The 19502-nt window shown below is 33.8% G+C and overlaps 4 protein-coding genes across 5 annotated transcripts in view; 2 read left to right on the forward strand and 2 right to left on the reverse strand.

Moving 5' to 3' along the window:
• LOC112454090 (histone H2A-like) overlaps window positions 1–1453 on the forward strand; it is a 2088-nt gene extending 635 nt beyond the window's left edge. Inside the window, exon 3 of the mRNA XM_025015298.1 lies at window positions 521–1453. Within this exon, the coding sequence (XP_024871066.1) occupies window positions 521–698 (178 nt within the window). The 3' untranslated portion in view covers window positions 699–1453. The remainder of the gene's footprint in view (window positions 1–520) is intronic.
• A 398-nt stretch (window positions 1454–1851) lies between these two features.
• LOC112454087 (UBX domain-containing protein 1) lies at window positions 1852–7436 on the forward strand. 2 transcript variants are annotated; one of them, XM_025015296.1, is made up of 8 exons: window positions 1852–2055; window positions 2129–2182; window positions 2246–2407; window positions 2556–2807; window positions 2931–3171; window positions 3245–3425; window positions 4671–4740; window positions 7006–7436. In XM_025015296.1, the coding sequence occupies exons 1-7, from the start codon at window positions 2000–2002 to the stop codon at window positions 4715–4717; spliced, it is 993 nt and encodes a 330-aa protein (XP_024871064.1). In that variant the 5' UTR covers window positions 1852–1999; the 3' UTR covers window positions 4718–4740; window positions 7006–7436. The 2 variants fall into 2 exon arrangements, with proteins under 2 accessions (XP_024871064.1, XP_024871063.1); XM_025015295.1 differs by lacking the exon at window positions 7006–7436 and having other exon boundaries at window positions 4671–5193.
• On the reverse strand, window positions 3565–7134 carry LOC112454089 (ribonuclease Oy). The gene is made up of 4 exons (XM_025015297.1): window positions 6986–7134; window positions 5963–6500; window positions 5668–5828; window positions 3565–4733 (listed from the first exon to the last, which is right to left on the reverse strand). The coding sequence occupies exons 1-3, from the start codon at window positions 7045–7047 to the stop codon at window positions 5670–5672; spliced, it is 759 nt and encodes a 252-aa protein (XP_024871065.1). The 5' UTR covers window positions 7048–7134; the 3' UTR covers window positions 3565–4733; window positions 5668–5669.
• Window positions 7437–8181: 745 nt separating the features above from the next.
• Window positions 8182–19502, reverse strand: part of LOC112454086 (ATP-binding cassette sub-family G member 1-like) — a 28232-nt gene continuing 16911 nt past the window's right edge. Inside the window, exons 3-12 of the mRNA XM_025015294.1 lie at window positions 18064–18181; window positions 16604–16793; window positions 15670–15815; window positions 11900–12138; window positions 10756–10955; window positions 9894–10062; window positions 9455–9555; window positions 9026–9181; window positions 8721–8964; window positions 8182–8590 (exon numbers count right to left, since the gene is read on the reverse strand). Of these exons, the coding sequence (XP_024871062.1) occupies window positions 8421–8590; window positions 8721–8964; window positions 9026–9181; window positions 9455–9555; window positions 9894–10062; window positions 10756–10955; window positions 11900–12138; window positions 15670–15815; window positions 16604–16793; window positions 18064–18181 (1733 nt within the window). The 3' untranslated portion in view covers window positions 8182–8420. The remainder of the gene's footprint in view (window positions 8591–8720; window positions 8965–9025; window positions 9182–9454; window positions 9556–9893; window positions 10063–10755; window positions 10956–11899; window positions 12139–15669; window positions 15816–16603; window positions 16794–18063; window positions 18182–19502) is intronic.

Below are 19502 nucleotides of genomic sequence, written 5' to 3' on the forward strand. Positions count from 1 at the left end.
GGGCCTCGGCTCGGCTCCAGGCCGAGAATCTATATTCCAGAGGGAGTGTAGATCACCGCCGTTAACTGACTCATTTTAAGAAAATCACTTCTCGAGTCGTTTTCGGCGTTATTCATCTTGAATCGGTATGTGCTCGCAAGCGCGACCGTTATATCACGCTCGTTTGTTTTCGAAGGAATCTGTATTGCCTTTCGTAAATTCTATATACCTATTTATTTATTAGTCTGCCCTTGCGTTTGAATTTTTGTAAATTGTGTGATCGACTTTGGCATATTTTGTGTTTAACCTTCGCCAACGTTTAACCTTCGTGGATTGCCTAGCTTATTCGAAACAAATAAAACAAATAAAAAGGCTCATTCTTTCCTTATTATTATATAGGAATATGGAACAATTTGTAGATTATATCAATAGCTAGCATGAACATCATCTTGACTTGCGATACCTTGTAACGTTGTTATCTTTTTTTGTATTTAATATGTATCAAGTTGAAATTGTGTATAAATGCCTATTTTTTCTACAGGATAATCCCACGCCACTTGCAATTGGCCATTCGTAATGACGAAGAGCTGAACAAATTGTTGTCTGGAGTGACCATTGCTCAAGGTGGAGTCCTGCCTAACATCCAAGCGGTCCTGCTGCCGAAGAAGACCGGCACCGGCGGCTCCGGAAAGGGCGACAAAGCGTCGCAGGAATATTAGATTATCACACGTTTATAATTTTAACCGTAACTCTAGAGAGATGCCTTTGTTTCGTGAAACCGGTGTAAAAGGAACGAATGTCCTTATAAACCCGTATGATAGGACTGAATTTATACTGGAGATAAAAAATATGGAGGTCGATAACAAACGTTACATTGTCATATTGGTTTCCTTGTTAGTCCATCGTTTTCACGAATTCAAATCTGCGAACATTTTTTTTCCTTTCTTCTTTTTTAATCACGACCACTCGCAAGAATTTTCATTGTATTTTTATGGAGATATTTGAGCTAGATTCACGCTCTCTAACGCGTCTGTCCTTGATACTGTTGAAAGTATAATTGCTGCTTGACGAAATGTATTTGATAATTGTGTTTTGGTTAAAGATGTTACAGTGCTGAACGGAATCTTAAATTCCCGTTTCAAAGACCATACTATTAATTGTGACTGTTTTGTGACTGTTTTTCTGCATGTGATGTATTTATGATACAATTATATTATTTAAAAACTATTACAATTATATTCTTTCTGCATATATTTTTCTTTTTTTTATCTTTAGCTTCTCGTTTATTCTAATTCTCCAGTATTTTATTAACAATGAAGATTCGAAGATGTATTGCGAAAGCGCTTGAATGTTTTTGTTGAATGTAAACGATATTTAATGCAAAAATAAAATAGCATTGCGTCCTTACTTGAAGTTCAGTTTGCAGGTGTGTAATCCCAGTTTTAGATATAAATAAAACTTCGTTGTAGAAAGATCTCTTCGAGCTTTCGACATTTCATGTTCCATTTACTGTGAGATATCCTTTTTGTACATTTGTGATACAGCAACAGTCATAAATGAGTGAACCGAACGTTTCATTACGATTTTATTGTCTGCCATTATATTCGCGAAAAGTTATTGATCAATATTACATTTCGTATCGTTTGTTAATTGCGGAATGTTACTGAACAATCCTGCCTAAGTGTGTACGAAGAAAATGGTCGGAATGAACAGTAAATCGGAGTTTTTCCGTATTTCTGGGAAAACACGATAGAAATCTAGGAAAGGACAAAGGACTGAACAATTCCGATCGAGATTCAAAAAAATCTCACAATATTTGCTTGGATCGCGAATTCGAAATCTGTGCTCTTGAATCTACTGTCGCCATCTCGCAAACGACTCCGGGCCTGCGTTGAGGTTTCATAGCGTTTAAGTAGCGCGTCGATTCGACGTGACATTTAACTTTTGGACGGCAGTGCTCCGCGGTGAACGGCTTTTTCGAGGTGGTACATTCGCCGAACGTGGCAGCGAGCAACGCGAAATGTCGTCGGGCGTGATAGACATCCTCGTGGACATGGGTTTCAGCATGTCCAAGGCGTAAGTTCGTAGATAAACGTCGCGCCGTCGGGGCCTAACCTACGTTGACGTTTCGACGTCGTTTTTGTTGCAGCGAGAAGGCCCTGGAGATCACCGGCAACAAAGGCGTGGAGCCGGCGATGGAATGGTACGCGAACGTTGCTGCTACGACTCCCGTCCGCGTTGTGACGCTATCGATTTTTCATTTTAGGCTGCTGGCCCACTCGGACGAGGCCGAGTCCACGCCAGAACCCGTCGTAGGCGAGAGTGCCCCGGCGTTGGCTGCCGATGCACCGATACAGGACAACGTCGCTGGTGCTAGCAGCCAATCGGTATCTACGACTGAAACGGCCAAGTCTATGAAGTGCGACGTGTACGTTGAATTGCAAGGATAAGACTCCTAAACGGTGGAATATGAACGCTTGCTTAAGCATCGACTTTGACACGTTACGCTCTTCTATGGAATATCGCTGAATTTTGCCAGAGTACATACATGTCTTTTTCCAAAACTCTCTTTGCAGATGCGGAAAGCTATTCAAATCTAACTTGGAAGTTGAGTACCATGCCACAAAGTCCGGGCACGATAGATTTTCAGAAAGCACGGAAGAGAAGAAGCCACTCAGTGAGGAAGAGAAGCGGGAGCAGCTGAAGATGCTGGAGGAGAAGTTGAGGCAGAAGAGGAAGGAGAGAGAGGAGCAAGAAAAGAAAAATGCATTTGAAAGGGAAAAGAATAGGATACGATCGGGAAAAGAAATGTCTGAAGCCAGAAAGAAGTAAGGGACAAAATAATGAAATTGATAACAGAGATTGTATGCAAATTCTATATTTTATATATTTTTATATATATATACGTGTGTATATATATATATATATATATATATATATATATGTAACAGATTGGAAGAGTTAGAGATGCAGAAGCTCCTGGAGCAAAGAAAACGGGAAAAGGCGGAGGAGAAGGAAGCTAGGCAAAGAGTTCGAGCACAAATCGAAGCCGACAAAGCAGCAAGGCGAGCTAAAGCAGCTGCTGAAAGCAGTGCTCAATCAGTTATTAATACTACTTCGACCCCATTACCCGCAATATCTTCATCTGCGTCTGCGCATCATAGGAAGGATTACACTGAAACCAGGCTTCAGGTATTAATATAAATATAATGAATGAAATGTAAAAATATGTAGACCATGTATTCTTCAAACAGTTGCAATTTAGCTTAGGCTTACCAACGGGCAAACCTTGACACAAAGCTTCGGAAGTAAGGAACAATTGTCTGCAGTAAGACTGTTTATTGAAATGAATAGGACAGATGGTAATGGTCCCTTCCAGTTAATGACCACATTTCCCAAAAAAGTCTTTACAGATGAAGATTACGATACGCCATTGGACGTGTTAGGTATGCTGTATATTGATAATTTATTCTTATATATATATATATATATATTGGGATAATTATTATTATTTATCGGTGCAACGAATTCTATTAAGGGGTTACATACCTTTAGCAGGCCTAAAAGTAGGTAGAAATTAACGTATTTTTATTGTGAGTAAAATTATGTTTTATTAAAAAATAAAAATACATGTTTTGTAGAGTTGTCTTTAAAGAATATCTCCCGAAAATTTCAATTAAAAAACAAAATTGAGTCCTGGAAACTATTTTTTCGAATGGTATTTGTAAAAATGGCGTTTGCGGTACTAGAGATACCTCCGTTCCCTTTCATGTGAAACAAAAAACAAAAATTTTCCGTTAAACTAGATGAATAAAACTAGTTTTTGTCATAGCCGATTTTGAAAATGTTTATTTTTTGAAAAATGGCAACAATTTGTAGCAAAAAATGTGATTCTAATAATCGGTTTTCTTTTATTTATAAAAAAAACTAAGGAATAAGAGCCTTCGCACAAGGCTATCATATGGTAACGTAACGTAACGTAACGTAGGTCTACGCATAAGAAACATATACATATAACATTTTAACCGTACGTTTCTCCTGCGTTGACCCACGTTACGTTGCGCTACGTTATCATACGAGAGTGCTGAGGCTCTTAATCGAAAAAATCTTTATATAAATCACTAATTTCTGAGATATTTCTGGTACTGATATTTAAGGCTTTTGGATACTCGCCGCGACCATGTTGGAATTGTAACATCAGAAGCGAGAAATGACACGTTGAAAATTCTTATATGGTATTCCAAAATACCATACAAAATACCAAACTTTTCGGAATGGATTCCGAATTGTTTAGTTATTTCCTAGATTTCTATTGTGTTTTCTAGGGAAAACGGAATAATTCCGATCGGCATCTATTTCGAAAAGTTCCATAATACGTGCCTTGAAGTCATTCCTGTAGGAATCATAAATGAAAAATTGACTGTGAAAATCGCCTCAAAAGACCCACGGTGTCCGCGCAGTGTTAATAAAACATAATTTTACCCACAATAAAAATTTGTTAATTTTGACCTAGTTTTAAGGGATGTAACCCCCCTTAATTAATTATGCAATTTTATCAACCGTAATGTGATAACATCAAGTTGTAACTGTATCAGTAATTGTATCGGTTGTAATTACGATGTGCGTATTTATCATATATATAAGCATTTTTCCTGGAAACTGCACAAAGTATATTCTTGTTTTATTTACAGGCCTAGTACCCTCAGCAGTCGTGATCGTTCAAAAGAAGGTGGAATGATGTAGCCAGTAATGCCCTAATTTGTAAGCAAAAAATACTAATGTATATTATCATACAGATTAATTATAAGATAATGATAATCTAATATAATGATATTCTTTATTATAAATTATAGATTTACACTCATTGTGTGTGATATACGAATCTTTTTGATTTCTGAAACTGATTTCTTTGTAGTCTGCTTTTTCTTAACACAAAAATTATAAATTTATCGCAATTGAAAAAATAACGTTACGATTAAAAATTTAAATAATGAAACATTTGAGACTTGTATTAATATTTATAATTTTCAACGATACTACTTTCTGTTTCTACTGTTTCTTGTTTTCACGTTTCTTTGAATCTTGCAAACATTATTTAATCTAGAAATTATGATAACATCTCGATTTGAACTATATTTCCGATGTTATTTTTTTAATACTACACAGAGAGAATTTTCTCTTAGATTTTACCTTGAAAATCATGGTAGTTGTGGGACAACATGTATTACGAAGAATTTTATGCGAGCTATTCTGATTAATATCTACCATAATAAAAAATATTAATATCTATTACATTAAAATATAAAATGTATTTGATTAATTTTACTAAAATATATCGAGGAAATTTTAATAATTTTTCAAAAATTACCAATCTGCTTGGTAATTTTCATCACATTGTTTGTAAAATATCTGTTGTATATTTCAAAAATTTCTTGGTTGCCAAGTTGTCTCAAGTTTGTAGTGAATTTAACGATAAAATATAACGAAAAATTCTCTCCGTGTATTGATTAAAAACTCGAATCATACTATTTAACTTCTATAAAGATTTAGTGTTGATTTTTTTATATCATAAAATTTGAAATGGATCTGTATATTGTATATGTGATATAATTCTATTAAATTTTATCTCGCTGGCACACACAGGCACACACACACACATGCATACATAAATAATGATTTTAATATTACCGTTATGTCTGCGTCACATAATAATGTGGTACATGACTAGGATAGATTAGCTCTTTGGATCTACAGTTCGTAGGGAAATGATATATACCATCGCAGTTTACCAATTGTAATGTTTTGTCAAAACAAAGCCTCATCTCGATCACATATGACTCATGCGTTTTCTGGAAAAAAAGTATACATTTGAAGTAAAAACTATTATGTTTATTTTTTTATATCTACATCTTTTTTTTATATCCGACAAAAGAAAAAAAAACGATTTAAACGACGTTTATCTTGAAATAATTTTTGGACTTACGTCGTCAGTCACACACATTATTTGTCCTCTTGTATTCAATATCTTTTGAATTCCTTTCAACATATCTTGTACCATATATTTGTTACCCGGCAAGATATTTGCTTTCGCAAGTACGTCCATCATATTGTACTTGTCGAATAATTTTAATCCCGCTTCGAAATAATTAAATTCGTTATTTAAAGCTTTTACCGTGACTGCACAAGTGCCGTGTTTATCCCATTCGTGTTTCCAAAACGAATAAGGTTTAGACCCTTTATGGATATCGAGCCAATTTTCTTTTAATTCACTTTCTATAGGCGCTATAGCGCTTGGATTAAATACTAACGACTTGTTACAAAACTGTGGGCCTAATGTGTTATATTTCGTGGGCCAAATTCCATGGATGGTCCACTCGTCGTGCCTGGGTAACGAGCAACTGCGTGTGTCGGATTTATTTTTCCATACGAAACAAGCTGTCAACGGCCATTGCTGAGTAAATATCAGGACGTCAAATTCATTGGACGTTTGTTTTCTATACTCTCTTGTATTAAAGTAAATCCTATTAAAGATAAATAAAAGTCGTACATTATAAATTACAATTTATACAAATACAATTATTCGTAGAATGTTATTTAAAATTTAAATTATTAGAATTATATTTAAAAATTGAAAATTATCTATATTGATTTAGATCTTGCATACCAGGAAAGTCCAATGGGTCAATTAGAACGCTTACGTGATCTCTTGATTGAGCCAAAGAATAGCTTGTCTCGCGTGTGACTTAATTAAAATAATTGAAAGTTATACATATTTGTGCGCTATATCAATAGAATATCGGTAGATATCGATAGATATCGGTAGAATTCTTTGAAAAATGCGTTAGTAACACTTGTTGACACTTGCGTGCGTACGTTTGCAGGTGCTAACACCAATGTACTTTATCTTCAATTAACGTGTTGACCCAATGAGCCACATGATATTTACACAATATTTCAAACAATTTATTTTGACACCTTCATCATAGATGTACATCGTTTTACTCACCCATGCGTGATGCACAGTAGATAAAGCAAGACAATACACGACGCTATGCTGTACTTGCGCATTCTGTTGGGAAGTGAGAAATCGTTCTATGCGAAGAGAGAGAGAGAGAGTGGAGACTGACCCGAGGGAGCAACGGAATTAAAGGCACTTAACGCTCCCACCTTTTTCACTACCACCACCATCTTTACCGTTCTTTACATTGTCTGTTCGGACAGCGTATTTTCTACCTGATCTCGTCGCTGGTTCTTCGAGCGGCCGCATTATGAAAGCGCACCTGTATTTACCACTGCCACGTGAATGTTTCTAATAAAGTGCATATTCTTAACCACAAGCGTTAAACTAAACATATTTGTGTTTATTTATGTAATATTATACAAAATATAATTTGTAAAAAATAATTTAAGCTTGGTACAATAAATTTTAGAAGAATAACTTTTGTGATTGTGATGTATCTTTTTATAATATTTTTATGAATTGCGTTAAATATTTAAATAATAATAATCATTTCTTATTATTTAAACAATTAAGATATAATTGCTTCTAATTTGAGAAGTAATTACCGCTAATTCAAAGAGTGCATTTATAATTGAGAATATTATTACATTTTATTTAAAATCTTGTTAAAATTATAGTGTATATAATAATAAAAGAGTGTACGAAAGCTTGCTGGAATTAAATTAAACGGCCGTAGATTACACGTCAGATCTTCTAACATCGTTTATTTATATTTATATCGCCAGATGTTTTTCTTATTGTTCTACGACGTATGACGTATGTGACGTGTGTCCAATGATAAATAATAGTCATATTATCATTGTGCCAAGCTAGATGCTTAGACAAATTCTTGTAAACGTGTAATCGAATATGCGCAATAGCAATATTGATAGCAACGGTATTAGATGGCATTGCTATCTCTTATCATGATCTCTTATATAATAATCGTTTACAGTGAAAGAATAATTTTTTTATATTTTACACCGGTATTCTAACGTAAACTCTACGTGTCTTATGCAAAATCGAATTCGACGTTGTAATAGTTATATAATTTTGTGTAAAAAAAACCTTATCTTAAACTTACCTTGAGGCGATTCTTATGAAATATTCTAGCTTTGACGGTATGATGACAAAAATAAGAGCACATAATTTATTTTCTTTTTATTTAGCAAAAATTGTATAATTGATTGTTTATTTTATTTTTACAAATTATACTATTATATTATTTTCTGCCTTTTATAATTTTAGCTATAATTTTTCATTTTAGTTATAATTAATATCACGTTCGACATATCGTTGTATTGACAATTTTGTACCTTCGCTTCGTCGCAAATACATTTCAAGAGCACATTTCTAGAATGCGTTTTATTTACTTAGAGAGCACGCGTAATGTCGACACATCATGATACGAGCGAAAATGAAACATATGTGTAACTAAGCATCACATGTTGAAATGACTTTTGATTAATTTTCCTATTAAGTGGAGCATCTGGAAAGTTTTGTTTGGTTGCACCCTTTGCCTCAGCAAATAATATAAGATTCCCTTAGAAATAAATAAGATGACGAAAAGGGCGGATAAATCCAACCAGAAATTCGGAACTGTTTTCATACCTGGAACACAGACAAATTTACTTAAACACTTTGGATATTTACAGATTAGCATCGAAATAACGCGTGATGTGCGTTGTTTAATGCCTCCTAACGGGTACCAGAGCGACTAAACCGATCAGTAGGTTCTTACCTATGATTCGCATGAGTTCTGTAGGCGAGCTGAAATGACAATAAACTTCTTCCACTGGACAAGGTAGTCTCTGTCTATTGAAACCGTATACGGCCGCTGTGAGAGCCTCCAATGCGTACCGGATATAACTCATATACATTAGAATCGTTCGGTAGATCGGTCGAGGAACGATTGACTCACCAAAATCTTGCACCGCGATTAGCATCAAGGGACAACTTAATGCGGGTCCAGTGAATACACTATTCTGTAAAAGGACAATGGATCTTAGGAAAGTTTCTCCTTTCCTTTTGCAATTTTGAACGTACCTTGACATTAAACACACTGGCAATGTTGTGTCCTATGCTCTCCGCGATGAAGGCACACACGAAGCAAGTGCCGAAAAACATGGAACTTCTCTGCAACTCCAGGGGTTGCCCCGTGATAAGATAAACCATTGAGAGATATAAAACTGCGAAAAATATCTGGGAAAAGACCAAGAATAATTTTTAAAACGTTTGGATAGATAAACAGATTAGGATCAAGATTTAAAGTAAAAATGAGATGTAATTCTCTTTGCTAAGGGAAGTTTAAATTTTTCCCATAAAAATTACAATTGACGAAACCAGGAGCTATAGTTCACGTGGGACAATTTTTCTCCATCAGGAAGTTAAAATTTTTTATTCGGACGCCATCGAAGATATATAAAATATCCATACCATATAAAAGACAAATTATATAATTTACAGAAGACCAACCTGTGAAGGTATACTGACTACTGTTAAAGCCCAATAATATGCGCTAAAATTGTACCATCTGTTGAAGTGTTCCCGTTTCATCATCTGGATTTCTGAAGGAACTGCAATGAGAAAATAACGAGATAAAATACAATTTTGAGTTGATGTCTTGAAAAGTAATGTCTTTAATCATTTCTGTGTCTTTACGAATCGTGCCTTTAAGAAGAGATTTAATTTTTTAATATAATTATGGCAATTATACGACAAACAAATATCATAAAATCGTGTTATGCTTTTCGATTGTACGACGAACGTGCTTCCTTATGAAGAGATTTCCGCATCAAAGAAATATCCGTGAACATAAAATTGATAGGTAAAATTTCCGATCAGCCAGAAAATTGATTTTTATTTTTTTTATGCACCGTTTCTAATTTTCTACGCGCAGAGAATTTTTTCTTACACTGCAGCAGCACCGGTAGCATAGGTAAGTACAGAAAAACTATGATGCACGCAAAGCAAAAGCCGTAATTGAAGAGGGCCTTGGAGCCGTCGTTGCCCATATTAAAAAATAATCCGCCGATCACTAGTCCCAAAAAGATGTGGAGCGATATCTTCAGGTATATATAATTCTGTGAACACAAAGAAACCTGCTCTTTATGCGCGACTTCAGAAGAGATTTCCTGACCAAATATCTAATATTCTAATAACTTTGTTAGCGCTCTTATCGGATATACTATATGTTTATGTCTACTTTATATATATATATATATTCTTTTCATTTACAAAATAGCTTCAAGATCACACAGTATCGTTTCTTACGTTAGTGGATTCTCTCATAATACAAATCACTTGATACTTAGCATACTAATCTTAGTAAACAAAATGATAGCAATTATAATATGCTAGTATAGTTTGCTATATAGCAGATTTGAATAAAATGTTGCGATGCAAATTGGCATCACATTGCGTTCACATTAAGCTCATGTTCTACTATTAGTCAATATAATTTGATAATAGATTGCCAATAGAAACCAAACAGAATCTATCATTTAAATGGATATAAAGTAGCCGCATTTAAATAGATATATCATTGCGAAATGACAGAAATTCTTTTTATAATATTTCTGCTGACATTCTACCGACAAAATTTATAGCAGACACTTTGCAAAATTTATTTTCGACAGATTTTACTACCTGTAGCGGGATTCTGTCAGGTATTATATGTGATAAAGGAGCTGTGCAACGATACTGAAACTGTCGTTAAGGAGTTAAAGAATCCCGCTTCATGGAAAGATAATATATGTAAAATACACCGATCTTACTCTGTTTCGATAAAGCTGTAGCATCATTCTCCTCACTAGCGTGCCGAATTGATAGATCCACGAGATTTTCGGGATCTTTTGGTCGAGGTCAAACTCGCTCTTCGATCGAGGAATCGGAAGTAGCGGTTGCTTCGTCTTGACACATGTAATCATCCGGTCGATCCAATTGAAACCATATTCACCCGACGCGATCTCTATTACTGAAATGAATATTCGACGTTAATGTAATTTTGTTAACATAATTGTTTTTATCCAAATCAAACTATGTATTTTTAATTAATTAATTCCTAATTCTTAAAAATTAAATTATAGATTATTAATTTTTTATTTTTATAATCTTCTTTGCATTATTTATGAAAAGAGATTTCGGAGCTCGATGGAATTAAATCGTTTTTGATCGAAATCGAACTACATATAAATCCATAATTAATTAATTTTTAATTTTTTTAAATTAAATTATTATTAATTATTAATTTTTATAATCCTTTTTGCATTATTTATGAAAAAAGGTCTCGGAGTTTTAGATAATGCTTTTTTCGCCTACATTTTACTCAATGATGCAAATAAAACTATAATACCCGTATCATGAATTGTAAATCTTAGAAGTAATTTAAAGCATAGCCAATGGCTACAGTTTCATCCTTCAGATGTCCATCATTATCTCACACGTGTTGCTTCGCGAAGCGAGAAACGCGATTGCATAGGCGACGGGTTCTCGAGTTATATGCGTGGTTATGCGAGATTATATATATGGAGAAAATATTTCGTTATATTTTACCGCTAAACTTTCACGACAAACTTGGGACAATTGGCAACCAATCAAATATTATCGGTAACGATAGAAAATTTTTAAATATACAAAAGAATTATTTTACAAACAACGTAATAAAAATTACCAAGCAGATTGGTAATTTTTGAAAAATTATTGAAATTTTACTACATATTTTAGTAAAATTAATCAAACATATTTTTTATATTTTATTGTAATAAATATTAATATTTTTTATTAGGGTAGATATTAATCAGAATAGTTCGCATAAAATTCTTCGTAATACATATAGATATTATCCCATAACTATATATCATAATTTTCAAGGTAAACTCTAAGAGAAAATTCTCTCTGTGTAGTGTATAACTAACTCACTAAAGTCCGCTGGATTGTAATGTGTCGGGCATTCTAGGCCTACATTTCGCAAGAAAGGCACTAGGTTGCTCGCGGTGTCCCTGTAAACGCATTGTCCGTCGGTCATGACGTAAACGTGGTCGAATTTCTGAAACGTGCTCGCGCTGGGCGTGTGCACCGAACACACGACAGTCCGCCCGAAACGCGCTAGCCTCTGGAGAACATCAACGCACTGGGCAGAAGCGATCTCGTCCAGTCCACTGAAAGAAAGAAAAAGATATCTCTTTTTGACACTTCTGTGATGACTGATGACAATACGCTTCGAGAGCGGATGAGTCTGATGGCGGAGTCTCTCCACGCGAGACTTCTTTGTCGTCGTTAAAAGTGCATAATTAGTATCTGCGATCAACATAGTCCGGGTGAGATGTGAAAATATTTACCGCGAGCAAATGTTTGCTGTCTCGAACGTTTATTGTCAAATAATTTTCTTTTATGCGCGTGTGTGCTTATATTTATATGCGTCTGGTTATTCCGTCATCTAGCATGCATGCCGTAACTACAAGAAGGAGAATCGATGATCCTATCTGCAATCGATTTCTAAAATTCATTTTAATGATTTTGTGATTTTTAACATATATAGCTTTTCGACGGATTTCTATTGACGTACGAGACGCTTTTTTAAATCTTGTTAGAGAGACGTGATGGATGAATAATAAAACATTTATGTATAATATTCTTCAGTTTTTGCTTCATGGCAAATAGGCGGTCTCTTGAGATCAGTTTTTACTTCTTCTTCGAATGCATTTATAGTTCAACGAAGCAGAGTTAAGACGACAGAATGATCTTAGCATAATCGAAATTTAATTCCTGATTAGCAATTAGTAATTGGATAGCAATAAAAATTGATATAATAATTCAGCGAATAATAATACGATTTTAGATAATAGATTTAGAATAAATTATCGATTCTCTCCTGCATTTTAGATTTTTGCAGTTGCAGATATTTGCGTTGTCGAGATACCGAGGCATCACTGTGACATTACACATTTCGCAATTGTACAGTGATTTTTGTTATATATATGTAACCATTGTTTAAGTTTAAAACAATAGTAAATTTACCCAATTGTTAAAACAATAGCTCCAAAATTTCTCTTATTTATTACACTCGCGTGATGATAGAAAAGAGAGATAAATCCTTGATAAAACAGCAACAAATAATATTTAGATAAAATTTAGGAAGTAGGAGTATGATTCACTTGTTTCTCTATACCTATCTCATCAGTTTTTATCGTTATTTACACACACACACATATTTTTTTTTATTATTTATTATGATATTAGAAATATATATATATGTATTTTGTATTATTTATTATGACATTAGATATTAGATATATATATATATATATAAATGTGTAACTTGTGCAATATGCAACTTACATGTATTTTTTGAAAAGCAACAATTAATGTCAATTCATCAACAATTCATCTTATTATTCTGTACCTAAAAGTGGTAAGGTACAGTTACAAAAAATGAATAGTTTACGAGATACTTCATATTTTATGTCAAAATGTGCCAGAATAAAACATGAAATATCTCGTAAAAACCATCAATTTTTTGGTAAATGTGCCTTTTAATACTTTTATATAAATATGTAAAGTAATTAGAAGAATCATGTTATGAAAAAAATTATATAATTCCATTTTTAAAAATGACAATGACCTTTATGTGACCTTAAAAAATGTATTCTTTTGAAAATTGGTTTTATCTTGTTTGGTCTTATTTTCTTTTAGTCTGAAATGTTTTTCCATATCTTCCATATTTTTCGAGATATTTGCCCGATTATAGTTAGTTCCGAATTTTAGAATAAGTGCCTGCGGAATTCGAAATGTACTTGTAAGTTGTAAGCAGTTTCTATCGTAAAAAATAGGATCTTTTATAAGTAGTATTCGAATATATTATCATAATTATAATGTAAAATTGTAAGGGGAGAGTGGTATGAAAGACCGGTATTCATAGTCGGATCTTACATTTAAGACCGTCTTAAATACGATCATAAAATAATATCCGACCATGAATACTGACCAAAGAACCATGTTTTAAAAGAACCATCGCATATTTGACTACATTCACTAACAATAAGTAACTGAATGTAGCAAAAAATTTTAATTTGATAGCAACACGAAACTACGTTATCTATAGATATTTGACAGTCAACGTCAAAACGGCATTGCCGTTTATTACGACAAAAGGTAAGTTTTTGAGTTAAATTTCCACGTCTTTTATATTTATTTGCGATTAGCTTTTAGGAGAAAAGTATTTTTTTAGTCGAATACTATGTACACTAACCTAATCTAACTAAAAACGTATAGTTACTCACGAACTCTCTTTTGTTTGGTTTGGTTTATTAGATATTTTGTGGTTAGATTTTTGACACATAATGTTATGAAACAGCCGGTGTTGAGAGAACGACAATATAACTGCTGTGTCCGTTCAAAAGATTAGTCTGTAAGATAAATGAAGACTGCTGTCAGTGCAAATTGACTGGTTGAGTTCGTAACTCATATATGGCAATATGGAAAATTTTCATTTTTTTGTAATAAGTGTTTTTGATTAGAAATGTTATATTTTCTAATATCTTTCAGATATTTATTAGTTTCTTTTTAAAGAAGAATTATTAGTTTTTTCTAAGAAGATAATTTTTGTTAAAGGATAACATGTTTTGATTTTATTTGTGTTATTAGCTAAAAGCGTTAAGTTTAAACTATAAGTAATTTACAGTACCCAGCTCTCTCAAAACAGGTGATGCCTTTTTCAAAGCCATGTTGTGTTGAAACTGTTAAAAGAGCCAAATTCTCTATTTAAAAAAAGGTGACAAAAATCTGTTAATGACTAAATATTATTTTTTTATTAAATTTATCTTATAGATAAATAAATACACTCAAGTTAAAAAGCGGTTTTATTTCATTAACACCAGGTTAAATACTTTTTTTCATATTTTGAAAAATACTAGCTCTTTCATGCTCACTTTTCCCTGAAAATAAAGAGATATTTGTGTGTACACAGACACACATTACGCTTCACACATTAAATTTCTAGTAAAGTACTCATAAAAGGTTCGAACATATTTGATCCAGGTTCGAGGTCTATTTGGAAGTAACACTCCTGTTTTTCGAGGTACTCATGAAGGGTTGGAATCCATTTCGTCCAGGTTTAAGTATACTTGAAGCTAGTATTGCTTTTATTTTTCGAAGTAATCATACACGGAGATAATTTTTTCTTAGAATTTACCTTGAAATCATGGTATTTGTGGTACAACATGTTACGACGAAAAATTTTATGCAAGCTATTCTGATTAATATCTACTATAATAAAAAATGTTAATATCTGTTATATATACATATTAAAATATGATTAATTTTACTAAAATATATGTAGGAAATTTGCAGATTACCAATCTGCTTGGTAATTTTTATCACACGTTGTTTGTAAAATGTCTTTTGTATATTTCAAAAATTCCTTGGTTGCCAAATTGTCCCAAGTTTATAGTGAATTTAACGGTAAAATATAACAGAAAATTATCTCCGTGTAGAGAGTTTGAAATTGCGCCAACAGATACGAACTGTATTTGTCGGATATTTAATCTCATCAATAATATATTCGCATAATATATCGACAGCTATTATGATACGAAGTGACATATATGATCCTCTTATGAATGGTAAGTTATTGAGGTATATATGTAACTAGGAAATTAAGATAATCAGTTCTAATTGCGATTAATACTTACGTGGTCGGTTCGTCGAGGAAAATGACAGGCGGATTATTTACGAGCTCGAGTGCGATTGACAGCCTCTTTCTTTCACCACCGGAGAGCCTGTCTGTGATTGTATTTCGCGTTCCGGTTAATCTGAGAGTACTTAAGATTTCCTCTATCTGAAACCAATTGTTGATATTATGCGAAATGTATCTTCGTGATTTATTTTGCGTGCAATTTGCGCGGTAAAAAAAAGCGCTTTTGATCACTCGATGTTACACATAAAAACATACTGAACTGCCGGACGTTACGCAATTTTACTCGTAAAAGCGTAAAAAAAGAACATTTATAAAGTAATCAAATACTACTCCCGAATTTGACTTGTGGAAAATTTTTTAGCTTTTTTTCCTTTTTTGATTGCGATTCTATCGAAATTTTGTTTACGAGTTGTAAAATACGTTATTTTACGAGTTGTGGGATACGTTTAACAATGTGGCTGACAATAGTATATTGGTTCTTCAATGAGATTAGCATTTCAGGTTAAAGTTCTTCGAACGAATTATTGAAATTAAACTACATTATTATCAGCACAGAATTACGCAGTAGTATTGCAAGAAAAAACTTAATCGCAGAAGAGAGAGGGAGAGATGATTATACACGAGTTGCATAAAAAATAGCTGATATGTTATTTAATTTTAAGAAATATCTATCCACACGTCGTTTATCTTGTAAAGTGCAGTTTCGCTGTGTATTACTCTCTCGTGTTGTCTTCGAATTTTAAATCATTTTATTGCTGTAGAAAAAAAATTGTATGATTTTATGGCATTTTATGGCCGAAAATTTGTCGTTGCTTGCCACTTTTAGTTTTACAATAGTCTGACGCATTGCGTTATTAAATTGCGTTTTTTCTCAATCCGTTCGTCTTCCAGTATATAGCTGTGATATAAAGGCCGAGATCTCTACTTACAGCGGCGCATTTCTGAGATTTCGATTTCCTTTTGCCGAGCTTTAAGTCGGCGGCGAAGGACATAGCCTCATAAACTGTGAGATTTGGTTGTATGAGATCGTTTTGCATGATGTAACACGACATCTTCTTGAATTCATGCATATCCCGCAGTTGTCCATTTATATTTATCGAGCCACCTATGTCCGTGCATCTGTAACCGGAGCAGCTTTATTTCACTTTAATTGCGCATATATATTGAAAGAGAAAAGAAAAAACGTCGCACGTTTTTTGTGAAGCGCCGGAAAACTTTTTGCCGCTTGTCACTTCCTTTGTATTAGGATACAGTTTGTAGTAACGCATTGCATTAATTTTAATATCATTGATTATTCAGTCGATGTGTCACAGGTCAATTTCGAGGTCAACAATCATTGAAGTTTAGTAAAAAAGTTTTTTTGCAGACTGTAGTGTTTATCCGATGAAACCTCGCATGAATGCTGACATAGACAACTAATCCCGGTTAATATAATCTCCGGCAAATGAATCCGAGAAGAATATTATATCCGAATGGAAATGTAAAAGCAAAACGATGTTATACTATTTTGACATTTATGTAGTATTGAAATGTATCGAGTTGTGTTAGCGCAGATGTGTGTGTCGCGTGTCGCGCGCGTGTCGCGATGCCGTGTTGCCATGCGAAGAATCTATTAGAGAGTCGATCGTCTAATGACAACAGAGCGTTAATTTGTGGAGAGTCGTTTTTCGAAAGCAAGCGAGCAAAGGGCGTTCGTTGTCCAGGGAACAGTAACAGAGAAGTTTTCGAGCCGAGAAGTCGAATTGTAACGTTTCGCGTAGTGTGTAGTTTCGGAGTTTGAACGAGGCTCAGCCTCAGCGTAGATCGAGCGAGAGTGTTAACGTTCCTTTTGTATCTCTCATATTCTGTTATTCTCATCCTATAATAAACATTATACCGTTCTTATATCCTTCGAAACATTGGATACCATCTTTATTCCTACATTTACATTGATAAAATCCTGATCGTTAGATCACTGGAAAAAATAATAAGTTATGTATTCTGATCGTTCTTTCATGTTGGTTTTTTCCAATGGACCATTTCTTGTGCAACCATGGAATAATTAGTTATGAACATCATTATGCATTTATGCAGTTAGAGACTCGTTGATTTCTCATCGACATTTAATTGAGCTTCAGCGGCTAAACAACGCGAGGAAGATAATAAGACTACACCGATTAAAAAATATAGCTGAAAATATACTATAATTACACTATAATTTATAGTATTTTATATATTACTAGTTTATATTACTAGTATTACAATAGAATTTACTGTAAAAATGAGTATCCCGACTATAATTTTTTACCATGCAATTATACCTAATTTTATTATCAACTTTATTATCAGTAACCAATTTCATTTGCTACTCGATTAAATAATTATTAAAATTCGCGATTATTATACTGACTTGTATCCCGCGAGAACGTTGAGTAGCGTCGATTTTCCAGCACCGGATGGACCCAGAATCGCCGTCAGCTCGCCCGACTTGAATTGTCCGCTGAGTCCTCTCAGAAGCATCTTCGATTCTATAAATTTAACAGAAAGTTAAGCGGTATTTTACGCAAATAACAACGATTTTTTGTGATTAAAGTATCGGAAACATTTGATGTGCAAGGCAACGCACTGCCGGATGGAGATAATTACCATGACAACCTTATTTTAGTAAGCGACTATAAAAGTTAATTGTCGATAGACTTTATTAGTAAGGCGATGTATAGGTGATGAAGTTATTATAGTGTCATCGCTCTGACTTTACATAAGATGTATGAGGTAAGCGAAAAAGAGACCTTTGCGCATCTCCTTGAGCTCATTAGCGATACCATCCGTATCACTCGGTCACGAAGACACATTCTCGTCTGCTTTATCGTTTTTATAGGTATATTACCGGAATTCTTTATTACAAGCAATAAAGAACTCAACTCTGGATAATTTATTCGTGCTGATTGATCATTAAAACAGTGACCATATCATATCGTGTATAAAAATCTTTTAAAACTAATGTTTATTATAGAAAAACTTTTTATCATTGGGTTTTGTTTAAAAGATTTATTATTCCACTAAAAATTGAACGAGTTTTAGCGATAATAAATACTTATGATTTTATTATTAACAAAATAATCATTTCAAGGTATGACAAAAAAGTAACCGCTTTAGAATTAATTGTAGAGTCTTCGCGTTGCGTATAACACGTACAAAATGTAAACAAAGAACTGTTTATTACTGCGACCTGTGACTTAAACCCTGTGTCCACGATACTAGAAATCGCTCCGAGATTTCGGACGGAAAAAAAATGGATCAATCATATTTAAATAATTCGGCAATTGACCAATGCGATTGGTTAATTCTTTCTCCGTCCGAGATCTCGGAGCAATTTCTAGCATCGTGGACACAAGGCTTAACAGTTCCTGGTTCACATTTTGAACAAAACGCAGTATGTAGAAATATATTGAATATGACTGGTCGACAAATTTCTTATCAGGTTCAAAACCTGATTATCAAAGATAATGTAAACGCGATGTATCGCAGCGGCAGATCGCTCAGAAATATGAAATTAGCAAAAACGCTATTCAGAAGCTTTATAAGAAGTTTTTAAACACAGTGGCTGATCGGTCTGGAAGAGGTAGAACGCCCAAAGCACAACTTGGCGTGATGATGCAAACATCATACGAATGGTGAAGAAAGATCCGAGGACAACTGTCAGAAATCTTTGTGAATCACTCCATCTGACCATTTCCGACCGGACAGTGCGCAGGAGATTGCGGGAAGCAAATCTACAGAGCCATATTACACGTAAGCGCCCATTAATTAGTAAAAAGAATAAAAGGAAGCAACTCTCGAATTTGCAAT

The sequence above is a fragment of the Temnothorax curvispinosus genome, unplaced genomic scaffold (genome assembly GCF_003070985.1).
Source record: "Temnothorax curvispinosus isolate PA1 unplaced genomic scaffold, ASM307098v1 QBEX01004775.1, whole genome shotgun sequence".
Taxonomy (NCBI): Eukaryota; Metazoa; Arthropoda; class Insecta; order Hymenoptera; family Formicidae; genus Temnothorax; species Temnothorax curvispinosus.

Coding starts and splice junctions, on each gene's coding strand:
- LOC112454087 (XM_025015296.1), top strand. CDS start 2,000: ATGTCGTCGGGCGTGATAGACATCCTCGTGGACATGGGTTTCAGCATG. Junction 2,056..2,128: donor GGTTTCAGCATGTCCAAGGC/GTAAGTTCGTAG, acceptor TTTTTGTTGCAG/CGAGAAGGCCCTGGAGATCA. Junction 3,172..3,244: donor ACACTGAAACCAGGCTTCAG/GTATTAATATAA, acceptor GTTGCAATTTAG/CTTAGGCTTACCAACGGGCA.
- LOC112454089 (XM_025015297.1), bottom strand. CDS start 7,047: ATGCGCAAGTACAGCATAGCGTCGTGTATTGTCTTGCTTTATCTACTG. Junction 6,501..6,985: donor CTACTGTGCATCACGCATGG/GTGAGTAAAACG, acceptor TATCTTTAATAG/GATTTACTTTAATACAAGAG. Junction 5,829..5,962: donor TAATGTGTGTGACTGACGAC/GTAAGTCCAAAA, acceptor CTTTTTTTCCAG/AAAACGCATGAGTCATATGT.